This window comes from Lithobates pipiens, unplaced genomic scaffold (assembly GCF_037356315.1).
Source record: "Lithobates pipiens isolate NorthernLeopardFrog02 unplaced genomic scaffold, aLitPip1_a1.2 Scaffold_22, whole genome shotgun sequence".
NCBI classification, from domain to species: Eukaryota; Metazoa; Chordata; class Amphibia; order Anura; family Ranidae; genus Lithobates; species Lithobates pipiens.
Window position 1 is genome coordinate 32,565,703 of NW_027507784.1, and position 19,520 is coordinate 32,585,222.

A 19,520-nucleotide genomic window follows, 5' to 3' on the forward strand; every position below is an offset into this window, starting at 1 on the left:
ACCCAGCTCCCCAGAACCGGTTCTGCCGCAGAGTTCATACAGGTAGACGTTAACTGCACGTTTCTGCTGGAGCAGCCTATCAAGCATATAGAAGGTTGAGTTCCATCGCGTCGGGCAATCGCAAATAAGACGTCTGACCGGCAGATTGTGTCGCCACTGAATGTCAGCAAGGCGAGCCATGGCCGTGTAAGATCTTCTGAAATGGGCCGAGATTTTCCTTGCCTGCCGCAAGATGTCCTGGACCCCAGGGTATTTGCCAACGAATCGCTGCACGACCAAGTTTAAGACGTGTGCCATGCATGGCACGTGCGTGATTTTGCCCTGTTTCAATGCGCTAAGCAGATTGGCACCGTTGTCACACACCACTTTACCAACTGTCAAATTGAGCGGTGTTAGCCACTGATCTGCCTGTGAACGCAAAACTGAAAGGAGTGCTGGGCCAGTGTGGCTCTTGGCTTCCAGGCACAACAGACGCAGCACGGCATGGCAACGTCTCACCTGGCATGTCGAATAGGTTCTGGGGAGCTTGGGCGGTGCAGCGGAAGAGACGCTAGCAGCGGAAAAGGAGGAGTCAGCCGAGGAGGAGAGGGAGGAGGATGGAGTAGGAGGAGGAGGAGAAGAAGAGTCAGGCCTGCATGCAATCCGTGGCTGCAAAACCAAATCTACACGGGTGCCACGGGTTACATGCTTGACGGCCGTCAGAAGGTTCACCCAGTGGGCAGTAAAAGTGATATACCTTCCCTGCCCGTGTTTGCTAGACCACGTGTCTGTGGTCAGATGTATCTTGGCACCGACACTGTGTTCCAGAGATACATTCACTTGCCGCTGAACATGGCCATATAGCTCTGGGATGCCCTTCTCTGAGAAATACTTCCTTCCTGGGACCTTCCATTGTGGTGTTCCAATGGCCACAAATTTGCGAAAGGCCTCCGAGTCCACCAGTTTATATGGCAGTAGTTGGCGGGCTATGAGTTCTGACAAGCCAGCCGTCAACCGTTGGGCAAGAGGGTTATCCGGCGTCATCATTTTTTTACGCTCGAACATTAGGCCCACGGAAGCCTGCCTTTTTGCAGAAAAACGTGAGCTTGGCGTGATGGAAGGTGGAGTGGAGGACAATTGTGAGGAGAGAGGAGAAGGAGAAGTAGAAGACGAGGCTGGACGGTGAGAGCCTGCAGTGTGGCTTTGTGTGTTCCGTTACTCCCACTCGGCTCGGTGATGGCTGCCCATGTGCCTTCTTAAGGCGGTCGTCCCTAGGTGAGTGTTGGGCTTACCGCGACTAATGCGTTGACTGCAAAGATTGCAGATGGCAACGCTATTGTCAGCAGCGGACACGTTAAAAAAAGCCCATACTGCGGAGCCATGTGCCGGTGTCCTGGGAGCGCGAGATGTGACCGTACATGGTCGATGACTCGCTCCTGATACATTTGCAGTCTGCTTTGTCCCTCCTGTGCAATGTATGTTATTCCTGCTTCTCCTCCCTATCTGCTGGTCCATATCTCCCTCTGAACTCCCCTCCTCTTCCTCTCTTGTGGGCACCCATGTGACATCACTAAACACGTCATCATCAACGTCACCTTCCCCACCGCTATAAGTAGAGATCTCGGAGTAGGCAGCAACACCCGGGACCAACCTCCTCCTTGGGCTGATCTGGGTACTGTCGTCAGACTGCTGAGTAGCGGTTGTTGTTACCTCCTCTTCCTGATCCAATACCAAGAGTGGCTGCGCATCAGAAATGTCCTCTTGATATGGATCGGAAAATAATTCCTGTGACTCAAGCGGAAGGTATGTGGTGGTGGTGGTGGTGGTGGTGTTGTTGGTGGTACTGTCTTTGGGGGTGCACATAGCAGAGAGGGAAGAAGAGGGTGCACATCGAGAGGATGAGGGTGCAGAAGAGTAAGGCTGAGCGAGCCATTCAACCAAGTCTGGTGCGTCCTTTAAAGTAATTGAACGCACCTTCTGCAACTTCCCACTTTGGCTCAAGCCTGTTGCTCCTGCCCTACCTCTACCACCCCTGCGGAAGGGCCTGCCTCTTCCTCTGCCTGTCATTTTTTAAATGACCCTGTGACAAAACTCTCAGTCCCTATACCGATGAAGGACTGCTGCAGTATAGGGCAGCGGTCAGCAGTAGTGCACCTCAACCCTATGTATTGTGGACCGATACCAGTCCTTATAGAATAGAAGACTGTACCTCACTCAACCCTATGTACTGTAGCACCCTATACCTTACCCATCCTTATAAGGACTTTTGTGGACCAAGTAGGTTGTGTGTGAGTGATTAGCAGACTGTACGTCAGTCCCTATACCGATGAAGGACTGCTGCAGTATAGGGCAGCGGTCAGCAGTAGTGCACCTCAACCCTATGTATTGTGGACCGATACCAGAATAGCAGACTGTACCTCACTCAACCCTATGTACTGTAGCACCCTAGACAAACCAAGTTACCAGTCCTGATAAAGAGCTTTGTGGAACAAGTGAGTTGTGAATGATTAGCAGACTGCAGCAGAAGGGCAGCAGTCAAGTATAATATTCTTTCTATATTTGGAAGAAAGAATATTATACGTGTACAAGCCTATTACCATACCACTGATACCAGTCCTGAAAAGAACCTTTGTGGAACTAATAGTAACAGCTACTGACCTTCACTGCCTCACACACTGCTTCCTGCCTGTCCCTATATAAACTGGCAAAACAGAGGCTACTGGAACAATAACTGGAATAGCACTTTTGTGGACCTGATAGTAACAGTACTAACAGCTAATGATGATGACTAAACTGACTGTCCCTACAGCAGACACACTGTCCTGTCCCTTTCTCTAAACTGACAAAAGACACTCAGGCTGCTGCAACAATCAGTAGTACAGCAAACCTATATACACCTAACACCTATACCAGTCCTGAAAAGAACTTTTGTGTACCAAATAGCTAGCGATTTGGGTCACTGTAATCTCTCCCTGCTCCACACAGCAACCTCTCCCTATAGTGACAGAAGAAAGAATGTAAAATGGCCGCCGGATCGGGTGTATTTATAAGTTAGGGGGAATGTCCAAGTGTCCATGTGCTGTAATGTCTCAATTGGCTGTCCTGTACCCCATGATGGATGTGTCATCATAGGTCAAAGTTCTGTTACACAGTAAACGTGGAAGTCCGCCGGGCGAACGGCACCAATAGTCCGCCGAACGGGCGGACCGCGAACAGCCGAAAATTTGCCGCAAAACGACCGCCGGGCGAACCGTTCGGCTATCACTAGATTTCAGTATGTATGCCTATCACTTCTGCTAGGGGTTCAGGATCTAAAAGGCAAATGCGGTCAAGTCCTTCAGCATTCCTCCTCTGGATAAGGAATAAGGGGGATTTTAAGCCCAATTATTTAAGTTTGGCTTGGGGAGTGCTACAGAGTGCAGTAATCAATTTCATGAATTGTAGATCAAAGCCTAAATGTCAGAGTACTGCTTCTAGATAAGGCCAGGGTAAGGTTTTAAAAGCTTTGGATATGCCCAATGAAAGTAACAACATTTGTTGGGAATAGGAAAATGCTATATGGTTGGAGATGAGCTCTGCAACTGGTTCGGACCGGACTTTGGACATTCAAACTCTTGACCATTCGGCACACTGATTGGTGGGTGTTTCAAAATCATATATATAACAGTATCCAATTATCACTGGTTGCTAAGCTGGATCTTTAAGAACCACTGACATCACTAAGCCCTTGTACACACGGTCGGACATTCCGACAGAAAATGTCCGATCAGACCGTGTTGTCGGATAATCCCACTGCGTGTGGGCTCCATCGGACTGTTTCCGCCGGAATGTCCGACCGACAAAGTTTTAGAGCTGGGCTATAAAATTTTCCGACAACATGATCCGATCGGACTTTGTCCGATCGTTTGTAGAGAAAGGACAAAGTGCCACGCATGCTCAGATCAAATTCCTAGACCAAAGCTATTGGCTACTAGCCTGAACGTAGTCCCGTCGTAACGAAATAACGTCATTACGTTACGAACGATCGGATTTTCTGATAACTTTGTCCGACCGTGTGTATGCAACACCAGTTTCAGACAAAATCCGTCGGTCAAACTCAGACGGATTTTGTTGTCGGAATGTTCAACCGTGTGTACAAGGGCTAAGAATTCCTGGCCGTGTAACCACATGGGCGAGGACAGCAGTGACATCACTGCCTAAATATAGCCAAGGCCATATTTGGTCAATGATGTCACCCTTATCCACTCCCCTTATCTTATGTAGCTGATAACAGCTCAGGGGAGCAGTTATTCGGCTATGAGTAATGTTGGGATCATTCATGAGCATCGGGTCGTCTGAGTATTTTTTTTTTTTGGTACATAGGTGGACATCATGACTGACGATGGATTTACAATGACGGACATTTTTCAGGGATCTTTATTTTTTAATAAGGACATGTCAAACGTTTGGGTGTCTTTATTTCTACATAACATCTTTTCTATGTACCCCATACTCATTCATTTGGGGAGTGATACCTGGAGGCAACCTTATAAAGGTATAATAGGTTTCCCCCTTAATCTGAACATGCAGTCTAGCTCACACCCTCCCCCCATTCCTCTCCAGCCAGGCTTCATACTTAGATTAAGGGTCTGGTATGGACTTTTAGGTGGACCCCACACATGTTTTTTGTGATTTTTTTGCGTACAGTCCTTCTCAAAAATTGTACCAGATTCAAATGCATTTTGTGGGGGCCCCAGTGCAATTATTTTCGTTCTTGCTGTAGGATGTGAAAAAAAAAATACTCTGTTTAAATTGCTCGCAAATCAAATTTCATATCTGGTGTTCCTGCCAGAGGGGCTGGTAGGAACACCAGGGATTTCCCACAAAGGAAGCAATACAAAGAGAACAGGCGATTTTCTCATACAAGTACATGGTACTGCATGCAAAGATCAGGAATATGAAATATTGGGGTAACAAACACTTTAACCACTTAACCACTTGCCGACCGCCGCACGCCGATGTACGTCGGCAGAATGGCACGGGCAGGCATAAGCACATACATGTACGTCCTTTGCCTCCCGCGGGTCGGGGGCCCGATCGGGCCCCCGCCCGGTGCCTGCGGCGGTCGGTTTTCGTTCGGGAGCGATCCCGGACGAGGGGACGGCCATTCATTCATGGCCACCCCCTCGCGATCGCTCCCGACGAATGGAAATCCCCGGTGACATCACTTCCTCTCCTGTAATGTAAACACAGGAGAGGAAGTGATGTATTCTCTCCTCCGTGTCGGTATTTTTCGTTCCGACACGGAGGAGAGCGGATCAGTGAGTTGCACCAACACATCCCACACACAGTAGAACATGCCAGGCACACTCACACCCCCCCTTTACCCCCCGATCACCCCCCCAATTACCCCTGCCCCCCAGTCACAGTGACACCAATGTCATTTTTTTTTTTTTTTTTTTTTTTTTTGCATTGGTGTCATTTGTGACTGTAATAACTGTTAGGGCAGTTAGGGTTAGCCCCCTTTAGTTCTAATGTACCCCCCTAACCCCCCCAATAAAGGTTTAACCCCGTGATCACCCCCCGTCGCCAGTGTCACTAAGGCTGGGTTCACATTGCAGCGGTTTATGAGAACGAATGTGATTCGCACCGCACTGCAGTGCAAATCACATCCGATCTCTGTGCGATTCGAGTTCAGCCATTCGCCGCACCCGCCGCACCCGCCACACCCGCCGCACCCGCCGCAAATTCGCACGGGACCCTTTTTTTGGCCCGCAGCAGAATCGGATCGCATGGGTGTTCACACCATGCGATCCGAGTTTGCAGATCGCACTGCGATATGCGAACTGATCTGGGGGTGTCAGTAACATTTCACTGACACTCCCAGCAGTTCGCATAGGGCAGTGTGAACTGCCGCCGGGAGGCATGCGATGCGGGAACCCGCCGCGGATTCGCGGCGTTTCCGCATCGCTCCAGTGTGAACCCAGCCTAATAAGCGATCATTTTTCTGATCGCCGTATTAGTGTCACAGGTGACGCTAGTTAGGCAGGTAGGTATTTAGGTTCGCCGCAGCTTTTTATAGCGCTAGGGACCCCCATATACTACCGCATAAAGCCCCCTGATTGCCCCCTAGTTAACCCTTTCACCAGTGATCACCATATAACTGTTACAGGTGACGCTGGTTGGTTAGTTATTTTTTTATAGTTTCAGGGCACCCGCCATTTATTACCTAATAAAGGTTTAACCCCCTGATCACCCGGCAGGTGTCATTTGTGACTAATAACTGTTAGGGCAGTTAGGGTTAGCCCCCTTTAGTTCTAAGGTACCCCCCTAACCCCCCCAATAAAGGTTTAACCCCGTGATCACCCCCCGTCGCCAGTGTCACTAAGGCTGGGTTCACATTGCAGCGGTTTATGAGAACGGATGTGATTCGCACCGCACTGCAGTGCAAATCACATCCGATCTCTGTGCGATTCGAGTTCAGCTATACAGATAGTATGGCTGAATTCGTGTCGCACCCGCCGCACCCGCCGCAAACTCGCACGGGACCCTTTTTTTGGTCCGCAGCAGAATCGGATCGCATGGGTGTTCACACCATGCGATCCAAGTTTGCAGATCGCACTGCGATATGCGAACTGATCTGGGGGTGTCATTAACATTTCACTGACACTCCCAGCAGTTCGCATAGGGCAGTGTGAACTGCCGCCGGGAGGCATGCGATGCGGGAACCCGCCGCGCATTCGTGGCGTTCCCGCATCGCTCCAGTGTGAACCCAGCCTAATAAGCGATCGTTTTTCTGATCGCTGTATTAGTGTCACAGGTGACGCTAGTTAGGCAGGTAGGTATTTAGGTTCGCCGCAGCTTTTTATAGCGCCAGGGACCCCCATATACTACCGCATAAAGCCCCCTGATTGCCCCCTAGTTAACCCTTTCACCAGTGATCACCATATAACTGTTACAGGTGACGCTGGTTGGTTAGTTATTTTTTTATAGTTTCAGGGCACCCGCCATTTATTACCTAGTCTCACTAGTGTACCCCTAAATTTAGGGGTGTCTACTTTCTAAAATGGGGTCATTTGGGGGGGGGGGGTTTGTGCCATCTTGGCATTTTATGGCCTTCAAAACTGTAACGCCCTTAGAAAGCCTGAAGGCGGTGCTTGGTTTTTGGGGCCCCGTACGCGGCTAGGCTCCCAAAAAGTCCCACATATGTGGTATCCCCGTACTCAGGAGAAGCAGCAGAATTTATTTTGGGGTGTCATTTCACATATGCCCATGGCATGCGTGAGCAATATATCATTTAGTGACAACTTTGTGAAAAAAAAAAAAAGTTTGTAATTTTCCCGCAACTTGTGGCAAAATATAAAATATTCCATGGACTCAACATGCCTCTCAGCAAATAGCTTGGGGTGTCTACTTTCTAAAATGGGGTCATTTGTGGGGGTTTTGTGCCATCTTGGCATTTTATGGCCTTCAAAACTGTAATAGGTAGTGAGAAGTGAACTCAAAAAATTACGCCCTTAGAAAGCCTGAAGGCGGTGCTTGGTTTTCGGGGCCCCGTACGCGGCTAGGCTCCCAAAAAGTCCCACATATGTGGTATCCCCGTACTCAGGAGAAGCAGCAGAATTTATTTTGGGGTGTCATTTCACATATGCCCATGGCATGCATGAGCAATATATCATTTAGTGACAACTTTGTGAAAAAAAAAAAAAAAAAAAAAAAGTTTGTAATTTTCCCGCAACTTGTGGCAAAATATAAAATATTCCATGGACTCAACATGCCTCTCAGCAAATAGCTTGGGGTGTCTACTTTCTAAAATGGGGTCATTTGTGGGGGTTTTGTGCCATCTTGGCATTTTATGGCCTTCAAAACTGTAATAGGTAGTGAGGCGTGAAATCAAAAATTTACGCCCTTAGAAAGCCTGAAGGCGGTGCTTGGTTTTCGGGGCCCTGTACGCGGCTAGGCTCCCAAAAAGTCCCACATATGTGGTATCCCCGTGCTCAGGAGAAGCAGCTGAATTTATTTTGGGGTGTCATTTCACATACGCCCATAGCATGTGTGAGCAATATATCATTTAGTGACAACTTTGTGTAAAAAAAAAAAAAAAATTTTTTTTTTGTCATTATTCAATCGCTTGAGGCAAAAAAATAAAATATTCAATGGGCTCAACATGCCTCTTATCAATTTCCTTAGGGGGTCTACTTTCCAAAATGGGGTCATTTGGGGGGGTTTTGTACTGCCCTGTCATTTTAGCACCTCAAGAAATGAGATAGGCAGTCGTAAACTAAAAGCTGCATAAATTCCAGAAAACGTACCTTAGTTTGTAGATGTGACAACTTTTGCGCAAACCAATAAATATACAATTATTGACTTTTTTTTTACCAAAGACATGTGGCTGAATACATTTTGGCCTAAATGTATGACTAAAATTGAGTTTATTGGATTTTTCTAATAACAAAAAGTAGAAAATATCATTTTTTTTCAAAATTTGCGGTCTTTTTACGTTTATATCGCAAAAAATAAAAATCGCAGAGGCAATCAAATACCATCAAAAGAAAGCTCTATTTGTGGGAAGAAAAGGACGCAAATTTTGTTTGGGTACAACATTGCATGACCGCGCAATTACCAGTTAAAGCAGCGCAGTGCCAAAGTGTAAAAAGACCTCTGGTCATTTACCAGCAAAATGGTCCGGTCTGAAAGTGGTTAAGCCCTGGACCAATTTGCAGCCAAAGGACCAGGCCCCTTTTTGCGATTCGGCACTGCGTCGCTTTAACTGACAATTGCACGGTCATGCGACATGGCTCCCAAACAAAATTGGCGTCCTTTTTTCCCCTCAAATAGAGCTTTCTTTTGGTGGTATTTGATCACCCCTGCGTTTTTTATTTTTTGCGCTATAAACAAAAATAGAGCGACAATTTTGAAAAAAATTTAATATTTTTTACTTTTTGCTATAATAAATATCTCCAAAAAATATATAAAAAAATTTTTTTTTTCCTCAGTTTAGGCCAATACATATTCTTATACATATTTTTGGTAAAAAAAATCACAATTAGCGATTATTTATTGGTTTGCGCAAAAGTTATAGCGTTTACAAAAGAGGGGATAGTTTTATAGCATTTTTATTAATACTTTTTTTTTTTACTAGTAATGGCGGCGATCAGCGATTTTTATTGTGACTGCTACATTATGGCGGACACATTGAACATTTTTGACACATTTTTGGGACCATTGGCATTTATACAGTGTACAGGACGCCAAGGTTGGGTCCTGGATGGGTGCTATATGGAGCCTATTTTCGGGATGTGGTCCCTTTAAGGGAATCATGGTAGGCCTCAGGGGGTCACCCAAAAATGGGTGACAAATTCCGGGGATAGTTTCGGGAGAAGACTGACTCGCGGTCCTCTCTATATTTTAAGAGAGATAGTTGGGACCCGGAATTTGGGAGGCTCTAAAGTGACATTTGGGTGGGAAAGAGCCTCCATCCCTGACCACAGGGATTCGGCCCACAGGGGGTTAACGGCCTCCAGGAAGACAGACAGCCTATAAGACAGGAAGCAGTAGAGAGGTGGTGGTGAGGAGGAGAAGGAGATGAACACCTGTCTGAAGAGCTGTCTGGCTGTGTTGTTATATTTGCTGTTTTGCTGTTTTGCGGTTTTGGAGGCTGCAAAAAGATCTCTGCAAGGACTCTAAAGAAACTTTTTGGTGAAGACCTGTCTACAGAACTGTAGGTGCTTTTCTTTTCGTATTATTTGTGCTGAAGATAAGCGGACTTTAATTTACGTTTTTTTTATATGCTGAAGAAAAGCTTTATTTTTGATTTGATTATAAATAAATATATTTTGGTTTCACCTTATAACGGTTTATGCACTAAATCCCACGGAGCTAGTATCCCCAAACTTCACAACAGCAATCACTGCTATACAAATGACCCGATTCCTGTGTAAATGACACTGGCAGTGAAGGAGTTAACCACTAGGGGGCGGGGAGGGGTTAAGTGTGACGTGTGTGTTTTTTCTTACTGCGTGGCTTGGCATGTGACCTCACTGATCGTCTTTCCCTATAACAGGGAACAGACGATCAGTGACAGCCACACTAGGAAGCACGAGGAGAGGTTTGCTTACACTTACCTCTGCTCGTTCTTCAGCTCTGTGACCTGATCGCAGGACACCAGCGGCGATTGGGTCCGCGGGTCCCGCGGCCACGGTCACGGAGCTCAGGACCGCGTCGCGAGCGCGCCACCAGTGGCGGCGCGCACACGACCCACGGCTGGGCATTTAAAGAGCCACGTACAGGTACGTGATTGTGCAGGAGGCGGTCCTTAAGCGGATAAATAATACGAAAATGATTGTGGGCACAATGTTGCATGATCAAGTACTTTTCAGTCAAACTATCACAGTACTGAAAACTTTCAGTTAAAAAAGCATTTTTTTAAAATAAAGTTATGCTATGTGAATAGGGGCATGTAACAAATATAAACTAGGTGTTATCCCAATTTGGCTTCAAAATTAAAAAAAAAACTTTAAATGAGTAAGAGTAAACTATAATACTAATGTACTTATAGCCCATATAATTATGGCATCAAATAAAACAATGGCAATATTTCCAAATCATTCACAGCAAGTCTTTCTACTTTTTGTTGTTCCTGTCTTCATATGGCCCCAAGTAATGCCCACAACTTGACTGTTCCGTTTCAGAAACAAAGCACAATAGATCTGTTCTTATAACTACTATTAGTATATTTTACCTTGCTCATTGTTGTAAAAATGGGTACTAGGTACAGATGAATTTGATAATGAACATGATTTTTTCCAACTACTCTGAAATATAGAAGTACTTTGCCATGTATTGGTATATGCTTGGTCACCATATTTGGTAAAAAGTGCCACAAAGTGCCAAGGGGTGAAAACGAAGGATTTTCTAGGACGACATGGAATGGTAGAATTCTTGCTGGCTTTTCCACACTCCAATTTCCATCTTTAAAATGAGCGCAAATGATCTGAGATGTGCCTTCACTCAGCTCTATAAAAATGGAAAAATATTTATATCACATATACATGCAATGGATTTTTTAGACGTTTTTTTAAAGTATCCTGCAGACCTGCAATACCTGTCTAAATATTTCTCTATTAAAGGACCAGCCCAAAACAATATTTCAGGTTTTGGTAGATGCAGCAGAGTTCATCTAACTATGGTGTTTTTTTTTGTTTTTTTTTATCTCTCAGCATCTCTAGTAACAAGACTGGTTTCGTTTTTCGAGTCTGAACTTAGGACAATACTCTTCCTGTTTCATTTCTTATTAATTTTATTGATTAACCAGTTAACCTCTACAGCAATTTTTTCATTTTTTGCACACGTTATATTCTGCATTCTTAGCTATAAAATTACTTCAACCCCAATTACTTGGAACATAATATATATTTTTTTACTTTGAATAATATTTATTAAACAAGGTATAAAGCCATTACAAACATTAACAGACTTTTACATTTTACATTTTCCCTACTCAGATGTAACAGGGTGTCTAACGTCCCCAACCCTGGCCTTAGTCTAGGAATCATCAAGTTCCCACACAATTATAGGACCATAGTCATGCACATACTCTCTGCTGCAAGTTAACTGATTATGCGCAAATGGAGAAGAGACTTGACACCTAACATTTCTGATGTGAAAACCCAGGTCAATTTAGTCAGAAGTTATGAAGGGTGCTTGGCCATCCAATCAAACTCTTACAGAAAATGTGTAGATACTTAGAACATCTGTCCCTCTCCTTAATGACTTTTCTGGTAAACTATAGCGAGTCAACGTTATCTGTTGTTGTATGAAAGACATATTTTATGTAACTAGGATTGTCATCTTAGATTTAATGATATTTAATAATATTAATTTTGATATCTGTTATAACTTCATCTGTAACACTTTAATAATTCAGTTTCATTCACTGTAACACGGTAACAGATGATAGTGAAGATACGGTCGGCAGCGGGAGAGACAAGAGTGAGATTTTATGTAAGGGGAGAAAAACCACACTTATTTTTTTAAAAACAATAATACAATAGATAAAAGTGATTGATCAAGAAAAAGCAGCAACTCTCATGTGTGATATCACAAAAGGTCAATAAATCTAAGAACAGAGTCGCGTTTAGCATTTAGTAAAACATCCTATTCATGAGCATGTCAACATAGTATTGATAGGTGCATAAAAAAAGTCCTTATTCAAAAGAAGAAGATTCCACAAAAGAGAAGATGAAATAGGTGCACTAAAAAGGTCCTTATTCAGAAGAAGATGATGATATCACAAAAAGAGAGGATGAGCATCCAGTAGTACACAGTGTTATGTGGTAAAAGAGAGGCAGGTGCAGGACCAGGGTAGTAAAAGGATAGAAGCGTCACGCTTCTAAATTCCTAAGTCACAATTCATAAAAGCACTCCGGCTATTCCAGGTCTCATATGCCATCAACACTAGACATGTGCAGAGTAAAATATTTCGTTTCGGAATTTCGTTTTCGTCTGAAAACTTAATTTATTTAGTTACTCCCGAAATTCGTTTTTATTTATTTCATTTTTCGTTCAAAAATTGCATTCGTCCGAAAATCCACATGAATCACGGTCGAATCTGTCTTTGAAGGCTTATGGTGTCTGTCGAATGTATAAAGAAGATTCGATGGAGCTAGTATATAGCATACTTTAGAACCCTATTAAAGTCTATGGGACTCCAACGTTCAAAATCTAAAGTGCTCATTTTAAAGGCTAATTTGCAAGTTACTGTCCTAAAAAGTGTTTGGGGACCTGGGTCCTGCCCCAGGGGACATGGATCAATGCAAAAAAAAGTTTTAAAAACGGCCGTTTTTTCGGGAGCAGTGATTTTAATAATGATTAAAGTGAAACAATAAAAGTGTAATATTCCTTTAAATTTCGTAGGGGGGGGTTGTCTATAGTATGCCTGTGAAGGGGCGCATGTTTCCCGTGCTTAGAATTGTCCCTGCACAAAGTGTCATTTATGCAGGAAAAAAAGTCCTTTAAAATCACTCGCAGCTATTATGAATTGTCGGCTCCCGTAATACAGAGAACACTCATTGAAAGTCATTGATAAAAAAATAAATAAATAAATAAATAAATAAAAAAAAAACGTGGGGGTCCCCCAAATTCAATTACCAGGCCCTTCAGGTCTGGTATGGATATTAAGGGGAACCCTGCCTCAAATTTAAGAAAAAATTTGACGTGGGGTTCCCCCTAAATATCCATAACCAGACCCTTCAGGTCTGGTATGGATATTAAGGGGAACCCCGCGTCAAATTTAAAAAAAAATTGACGTGGGGTTCCCCCTAAAAATCCATACCAGACCCTTTATCCGAGCACGCAACCTGGCAGGCCGCAGGAAAAGAGGGGGGGACGAGAGAGCGGCCCCCCCTCCCTCCTGAACCGTACCAGGCCACATGCCCTCAACATTGGGAGGATGCTTTGGGGGTCTGTGACCCCTCAAAGCACCTTGTCCCCATGTTGATGAGGACAAGGGCCTCATCCCCACAACCCTGGCCGGTGGTTGTGGAGGTCTGCGGGCGGGGGGCTTATCAGAATCTGGAAGACCCCTTTAATAAGGGGACCCCCAGATCCCGCCCCCCCCCTGTTTGAAATGGTAAGGGGGTACAAAAGTACCCCTACCATTTCACAAAGAAAGTGTAAAAAATGTTTAAATAAAACAAACACACTTTTGAAAAATTCCTTTATTAAAAATAAAAAAATAAAAAAAAGATTCCAGCGGCGGTAATCCACTCTTGCTATCCATCGACAGACGGTCATATCTCCAGCGATGTCTCATGTCATCCAGCGCAGCGCAGCATCCTTCTTCTGTCTCCGTGGAGGAGACACTACAGACATTCCGGCGGCTGACGTTTGTTATATACAGAGGGCGGGGCCACCCGTCACCTGACCCCGCCCCCCTCTGACGCAAGGGGAAACCCGGGGTTCCCCGTGACGTAGGGGTGACCCCGCCCCCCTCTGATGTAACAGAAACCTGCCTGTGTTACATCAGAGGGGTGCGGGTCACCCCTACGTCACAGGGAACCCCGGGTTTCCCCTTGCGTCAGAGGGGGGCGGGGTCAGGTGACGGGTGGCCCCGCCCTCCGTATATAACAAACGTCAGCCGCCGGAATGCCTGTAGTGTCTCCTCCACGGAGACAGAAGAAGGATGCTGCGCTGCGCTGGATGATATTAGACATCGCTGGAGAGATGACCGTCCGTCGATGGATAGCAAGAGTGGATTACCGCCGCTGGAATCTTTTTTTTATTTTTAATAAAGGAATTTTTCAAAAGTGTGTTTGTTTTATTTAAACATTTTTTACACTTTCTTTGTGAAATGGTAGAGGTACTTTTGTACCCCCTTACCATTTCAAACAGGGGGGGGGCCGGGATCTGGGGGTCCCCTTATTAAAGGGGGCTTCCAGATTCTGATAAGCCCCCCGCCCGCAGACCTCCACAACCACCGGCCAGGGTTGTGGGGATGAGGCCCTTGTCCTCATCAACATGGGGACAAGGTGCTTTGAGGGGTCACAGACCCCCAAAGCATCCTCCCAATGTTGAGGGCATGTGGCCTGGTACGGTTCAGGAGGGAGGGGGGGCCGCTCTCTCGTCCCCCCCTCTTTTCCTGCGGCCTGCCAGGTTGCGTGCTCGGATAAAGGGTCTGGTATGGATTTTTAGGGGGAACCCCACGTCAATTTTTTTTTGAATTTGACGCGGGGTTCCCCTTAATATCCATACCAGACCTGAAGGGTCTGGTTATGGATATTTAGGGGGAACCCCACGTCAAATTTTTTCTTAAATTTGAGGCAGGGTTCCCCTTAATATCCATACCAGACCTGAAGGGCCTGGTAATTGAATTTGGGGGACCCCCACGCTTTTTTTATTTTATTTATTTATTTATTTTTTTATCAATGACTTTCAATGAGTGTTCTCTGTATTACGGAGCCGACAATTCATTATAGCTGCGAGTGATTTTAAAGGACTTTTTTTCCTGCATAAATGACACTTTGTGCAGGGACAATTCTAAGCACGGGAAACATGCGCCCCTTCACAGGCATACTATAGACAACCCCCCCCCTACGAAATTTAAAGGAATATTACACTTTTATTGTTTCACTTTAATCATTATTAAAATCACTGCTCCCGAAAAAACGGCCGTTTTTAAAACTTTTTTTTGCATTGATACATGTCCCCTGGGGCAGGACCCGGGTCCCCAAACACTTTTTAGGACAGTATCTTGCAGAATCTTTTCTCTCTGTCAAATCTTTTTTCTCTGTCGAATATTTTCTCTATATAATCTTGGACTAATAGAGGTAAGGTTAGGCACATTCGAACACAGGTTCTATAGACACAGATTGTTGTCAGAGTCATGTCGAATCTCCTATTCTATATCGAACTGTTGTAACAATGAAAACGAAAATAAAGCATTTATTTATGTCGGATCTTTCGTTTTTCGGATTTTGTGCTTTCATTATCGTTTGTCAAAACGAAAACAAAAATAGCTGAAATTCGGACGAAAATGCATTCGGACGAAAACGAATGCACATGTCTAATCAACACCACATGTGACCATCACCAGAGAAGGATGTCTGCTTACCAGATAAATCCGACCTGTAAAGAGGTCAGAAACGACCTGAGGCTGTTTTACCCTGCCAGGGCCTTTGGGCTGCAGTCTGCTCGGCACCCTGGGATCGTGTAGGTACTCTTTCTTCTGTCCCCTTGTTTTCAGATACTCACGAATGTCCCACTCGAAAGAAAGATGCTCCACATAGTGTAAAATCCAATACGTTTATTCAGAAGATAGTAATTTAAAAAGGGAGAACATCTTCCATACATAAAAATAGTATATTGGCCGGTACAGATAAATTTGAACGCTTGTGCTTCTGGGACTTCGTGTGCCGCGATAACGTCAGCATGTCATCCACCCTATTCGTTTCATCACAGATTGACGTCGTCCTGGGGCCACAGGCAGGGGTGGACTGACAACTCTTGGGGCCCCGGGCAATAGGAGATTATGGGGCCCCCAGGCAATCAGAGATTATGGGGCCACACAGTAAACACACACACACACACACACACAGTATACAATCACACAGTATACATAGACATGCTTCTATTGGCTGAGAAGGTACTGGAGAGGTGGAGCAGCTATAATCTCTGGATTTTTAGACCAAAAGGAAGCCGGTAAGGGACATTTTAGAGACAGATGTAAAAAAAAAAAACACAGATTTTTACATACTGTCCCTGGTTTTAAGCTGGCAACTCTGATGGGGCCCCCTAGTGGCCCGAGGCCCTCGGTGAGTGCCCTAGTGGCCGAATGGTCAGTCCACCCCTGGCCCCAGGCGTTTCTGACCTCTTTACAGATTGGATTTATCCGGTAAGCAGACATCCTTCTCTGGTGATGGTCACATGTGGTGTTGATGGCATATGAGACCTGGAATAGCCGGAGTGCTTTTATGAATTGTGACTTAGGAATTTAGAAGCGTGACGCTTCTATCCTTTCACTACCCTGGTCCTGCACCTGCCTCTCTTTTAACACATAAGACTGTGTACTACTGGATGCTCATCCTCTCTTTTTGTGATATCATCTTCTTCTGAATAAGGACCTTTTTAGTGTGCCTATTTCATTTTCTCTTTTGTGAAATGTTCTTCTTTTGAATAAGGACTTTTTAATGCACCTATCAATACTATGTTGACATGCTCATGAATAGGATGTTTTACTAAATGCTAAGCGCGACTCTGTTCTTAGATTTAAAGAGGGAGATAGTGGCTGGTGAAGGCACAATATTTTGGCAACCAGGAATTGCAGAAACATGGCATAAATCAGTAAATTCATGGGAGGACCAAAGAATTCAAGGGTCAAGGCAAATACAATTCAAGAGAGGATCATTCAAAGCATTGTCTAAGGGACTATCCAGCATTCCTGGTGGCTCAGCAAGTAGAGTCATTGCCAGACACAGCAGAGGTCGCAGATCCAAGTCCTAACAGCTCTGAAGGAACAACTAGTCATGCAGTTCCTTCTGAGCCCTGTGCTGTAATTGCCTGCAGGTGTGATGTCATCGTGGCTCCAACCAACCACAGAGCCGCAGTCCATGAATCCGGAAGCAAGACGGGTGAAGATGGGAGCCTGCTGCAGCTCTGAGATCTCGGTAAAGAAGAACTTAGTTTTAAGGTAAGTTTAACATAATGTGCTAGTATGCGAAAGTCCAGTGATTTACAACTGCTTTAATTTTCATGTATACCCAAGTCCTCTGAATAGTCCCTGATGGTCTACATGATGTTAGAGCAACTATATAACACAGGACAGGTTAGAAGGCAGGTGTTACAAGAAGCTTCAAGTAAGAATTGAGATTTATCTGCTGCTGGGATATTTTTTTAACATTAAAACATACCTTTCAAACACATGTAATGAGGTAGGTACACAGCAGACACTATATCTGGTTCTTGAGGTGTCTTAATGTTGAACAGAGGTCCCACTACTTCTACTTTTCGATGCCGGAGAAAATCCATATATTTATACCAGGAATCCAATTCATATTCCATTGTTACTGGATGTCTTACTTGGAATTTAATTCCCGTTTTCGAACAGCGAAAAAGTCCAGCAGATGTCAGTTCCAATCTGGATACAGGAGTAAAAGAAATACACCATTATATATGTATATACAGTCATGGCCAAAAATATTGGTACCCCTGCTCTCCCGTTAGATAATGCACCTCTTCACCCAGAAAAGAAACAAAGAAGTGGAGAAACAAAAAACCAAATCTGAAACATTACAGGTAAAACTCTAAAAATGTTTTGGACAAAATTATTGTCACCCTCAATTTAATATTTGGTAGCACACCCCTTGGAAAAAATAACTGAAATGAATTGTTTCCTATAGCCATCAATGAGTTTGAGTTTCTTTTACCTCTCTACTTATGGACCACTCTTCTTTCTCTAACTTTTCCGGTTCTCTTTAAGATATAAGGGTTCCTTTTCCCAACTGCTGTTTTGAGATCTCTCCACAGGTGCTCCATGGGATTTAGATCTGGACTAATTTCTGGCCACTTCACTACTCTCCAGCACTTTGTCTTAAACCATTTATGGGTGCTTTTTGATATGTGCTTTGGGTAATTTTCCTGCTGTAAGACCCACGGCATCTGATGGAGACCCAACCTTCTGACACTGGGCCCTACATTGCACTCCAGAATTCTTTGGTAGTCTTCAGATTTCATAATGTCATGCACATGGTCAAGACATCCAGTGCCTAAAGCAGCAAAGCAGCCCCAAAATATCAGTGAACCTCCACCATGTATGACTGTAGAGACTGTATTTTCTTTAAAGGCCTAATTTATTTTTCTGAAAACAGTAGAATGATGGGCTTTACCAAAGATCTGTAATTTTGTTTTTCGTTTATTCACAGAACATTCTGCCAAAGGGATTTTGGCTTCCTCAGGTACGGTTTGGCAAACTCCACTCCACGCTTTTTTATGTCTCTGTGTCAGCAGTGGGGTCCTCCTGGGTAAGGAAGATTAGCTACAATGCCATGGGTAGTAAACATCTTGGCAATGTTGCACACAGTGGACACAGGAACATTAAGGCTCGGGTCACACTGCCATGACTTGAATTCCGACTTGTGAGACAACAAGTCACGTGATATGTGAAATCCCATGTTAGTCAATGAGAGCTGTCTTAATTAGCACTACTGAAGTCACTCTGACTTTAGAAAAGTCCTGTACAACTTCAAGGTGACTTCTATCCAACTTCTATTCTATACTTCTATCAAAGTAGTACTCAAGCCCCCAGGAAGTCTCATCTTAAGTCATGTGACTTTCTGGTCGTGGCAATGTGAACCGAGCCTATGATCTCTGGAGATGGACTTGTAATCTTGAGATTGTCCATGCTTTCACACTATTTTTGTCCTCAGACAATTCTTTTCTGCTCTCTCTCTTCTCCAGCAGAAATTACAGGACCATCACAAACTTGGAATGCAAATATTTCTTACAATTTTGAGAAGGTGCTAATAATTTTGTCCTGTCCATTTTTTGGAGTTTTGCGTGGAATGTGTCAGATTTGGATTTTTGTTTCTCCACTTTTTTGTGTCATACCAATACAAACAAAAGAAATAAACATGAGAATGCCTAACAATTTTCTGGGCAAAGTGGTGCATTATCTGACAGAAACATAGGGGTGCCAATATTTTTGGCCATGACTTTAGATCCTTTGATATAAATCTTGTCAATGTGTATTCATAATGTTGTAAAAGCCTTGACCGTCCCGTCACTTTTCAACCTAGGACTTCAGCTATTGAGAGGTGGGTCATTAAGCAAGGAAGAAGAATAGACGGTTAAGGTTACCCCACTTACGGTCACCCGTAAGTGGAGTCAAGGGGCCCATTTAAGCAGATAGCAGTAAAGTCTAAGTGTTAATGAAGCACACAGAGGTATTGAGCTTGCATCTAGCTATAATGAAGGAGGAATCCACGGAGAGGAAGGGATGATAACTGTTGCTCTAATTGGACCCATAATTTCCTTGAGGAGATTTGAAACCAATCCAATATATGGGGAAG

At 44.3% G+C, this 19,520-nt stretch overlaps 1 protein-coding gene across 4 annotated transcripts in view; it reads right to left on the reverse strand.

Annotated features, from left to right (window-relative positions):
• LOC143923523 (caspase recruitment domain-containing protein 8-like) overlaps positions 1–19,520 on the reverse strand; it is a 124,797-nt gene that overhangs the window by 56,334 nt on the left and 48,943 nt on the right. For all 4 annotated transcript variants that reach the window (XM_077447246.1, XM_077447245.1, XM_077447247.1 and 1 more), the window contains 2 exons: positions 17,364–17,590; positions 10,700–10,974 (listed from right to left, as the gene is read on the reverse strand). In XM_077447246.1, coding sequence (XP_077303372.1) covers positions 10,700–10,974; positions 17,364–17,590 — 502 coding nt within the window. The remainder of the gene's footprint in view (positions 1–10,699; positions 10,975–17,363; positions 17,591–19,520) is intronic.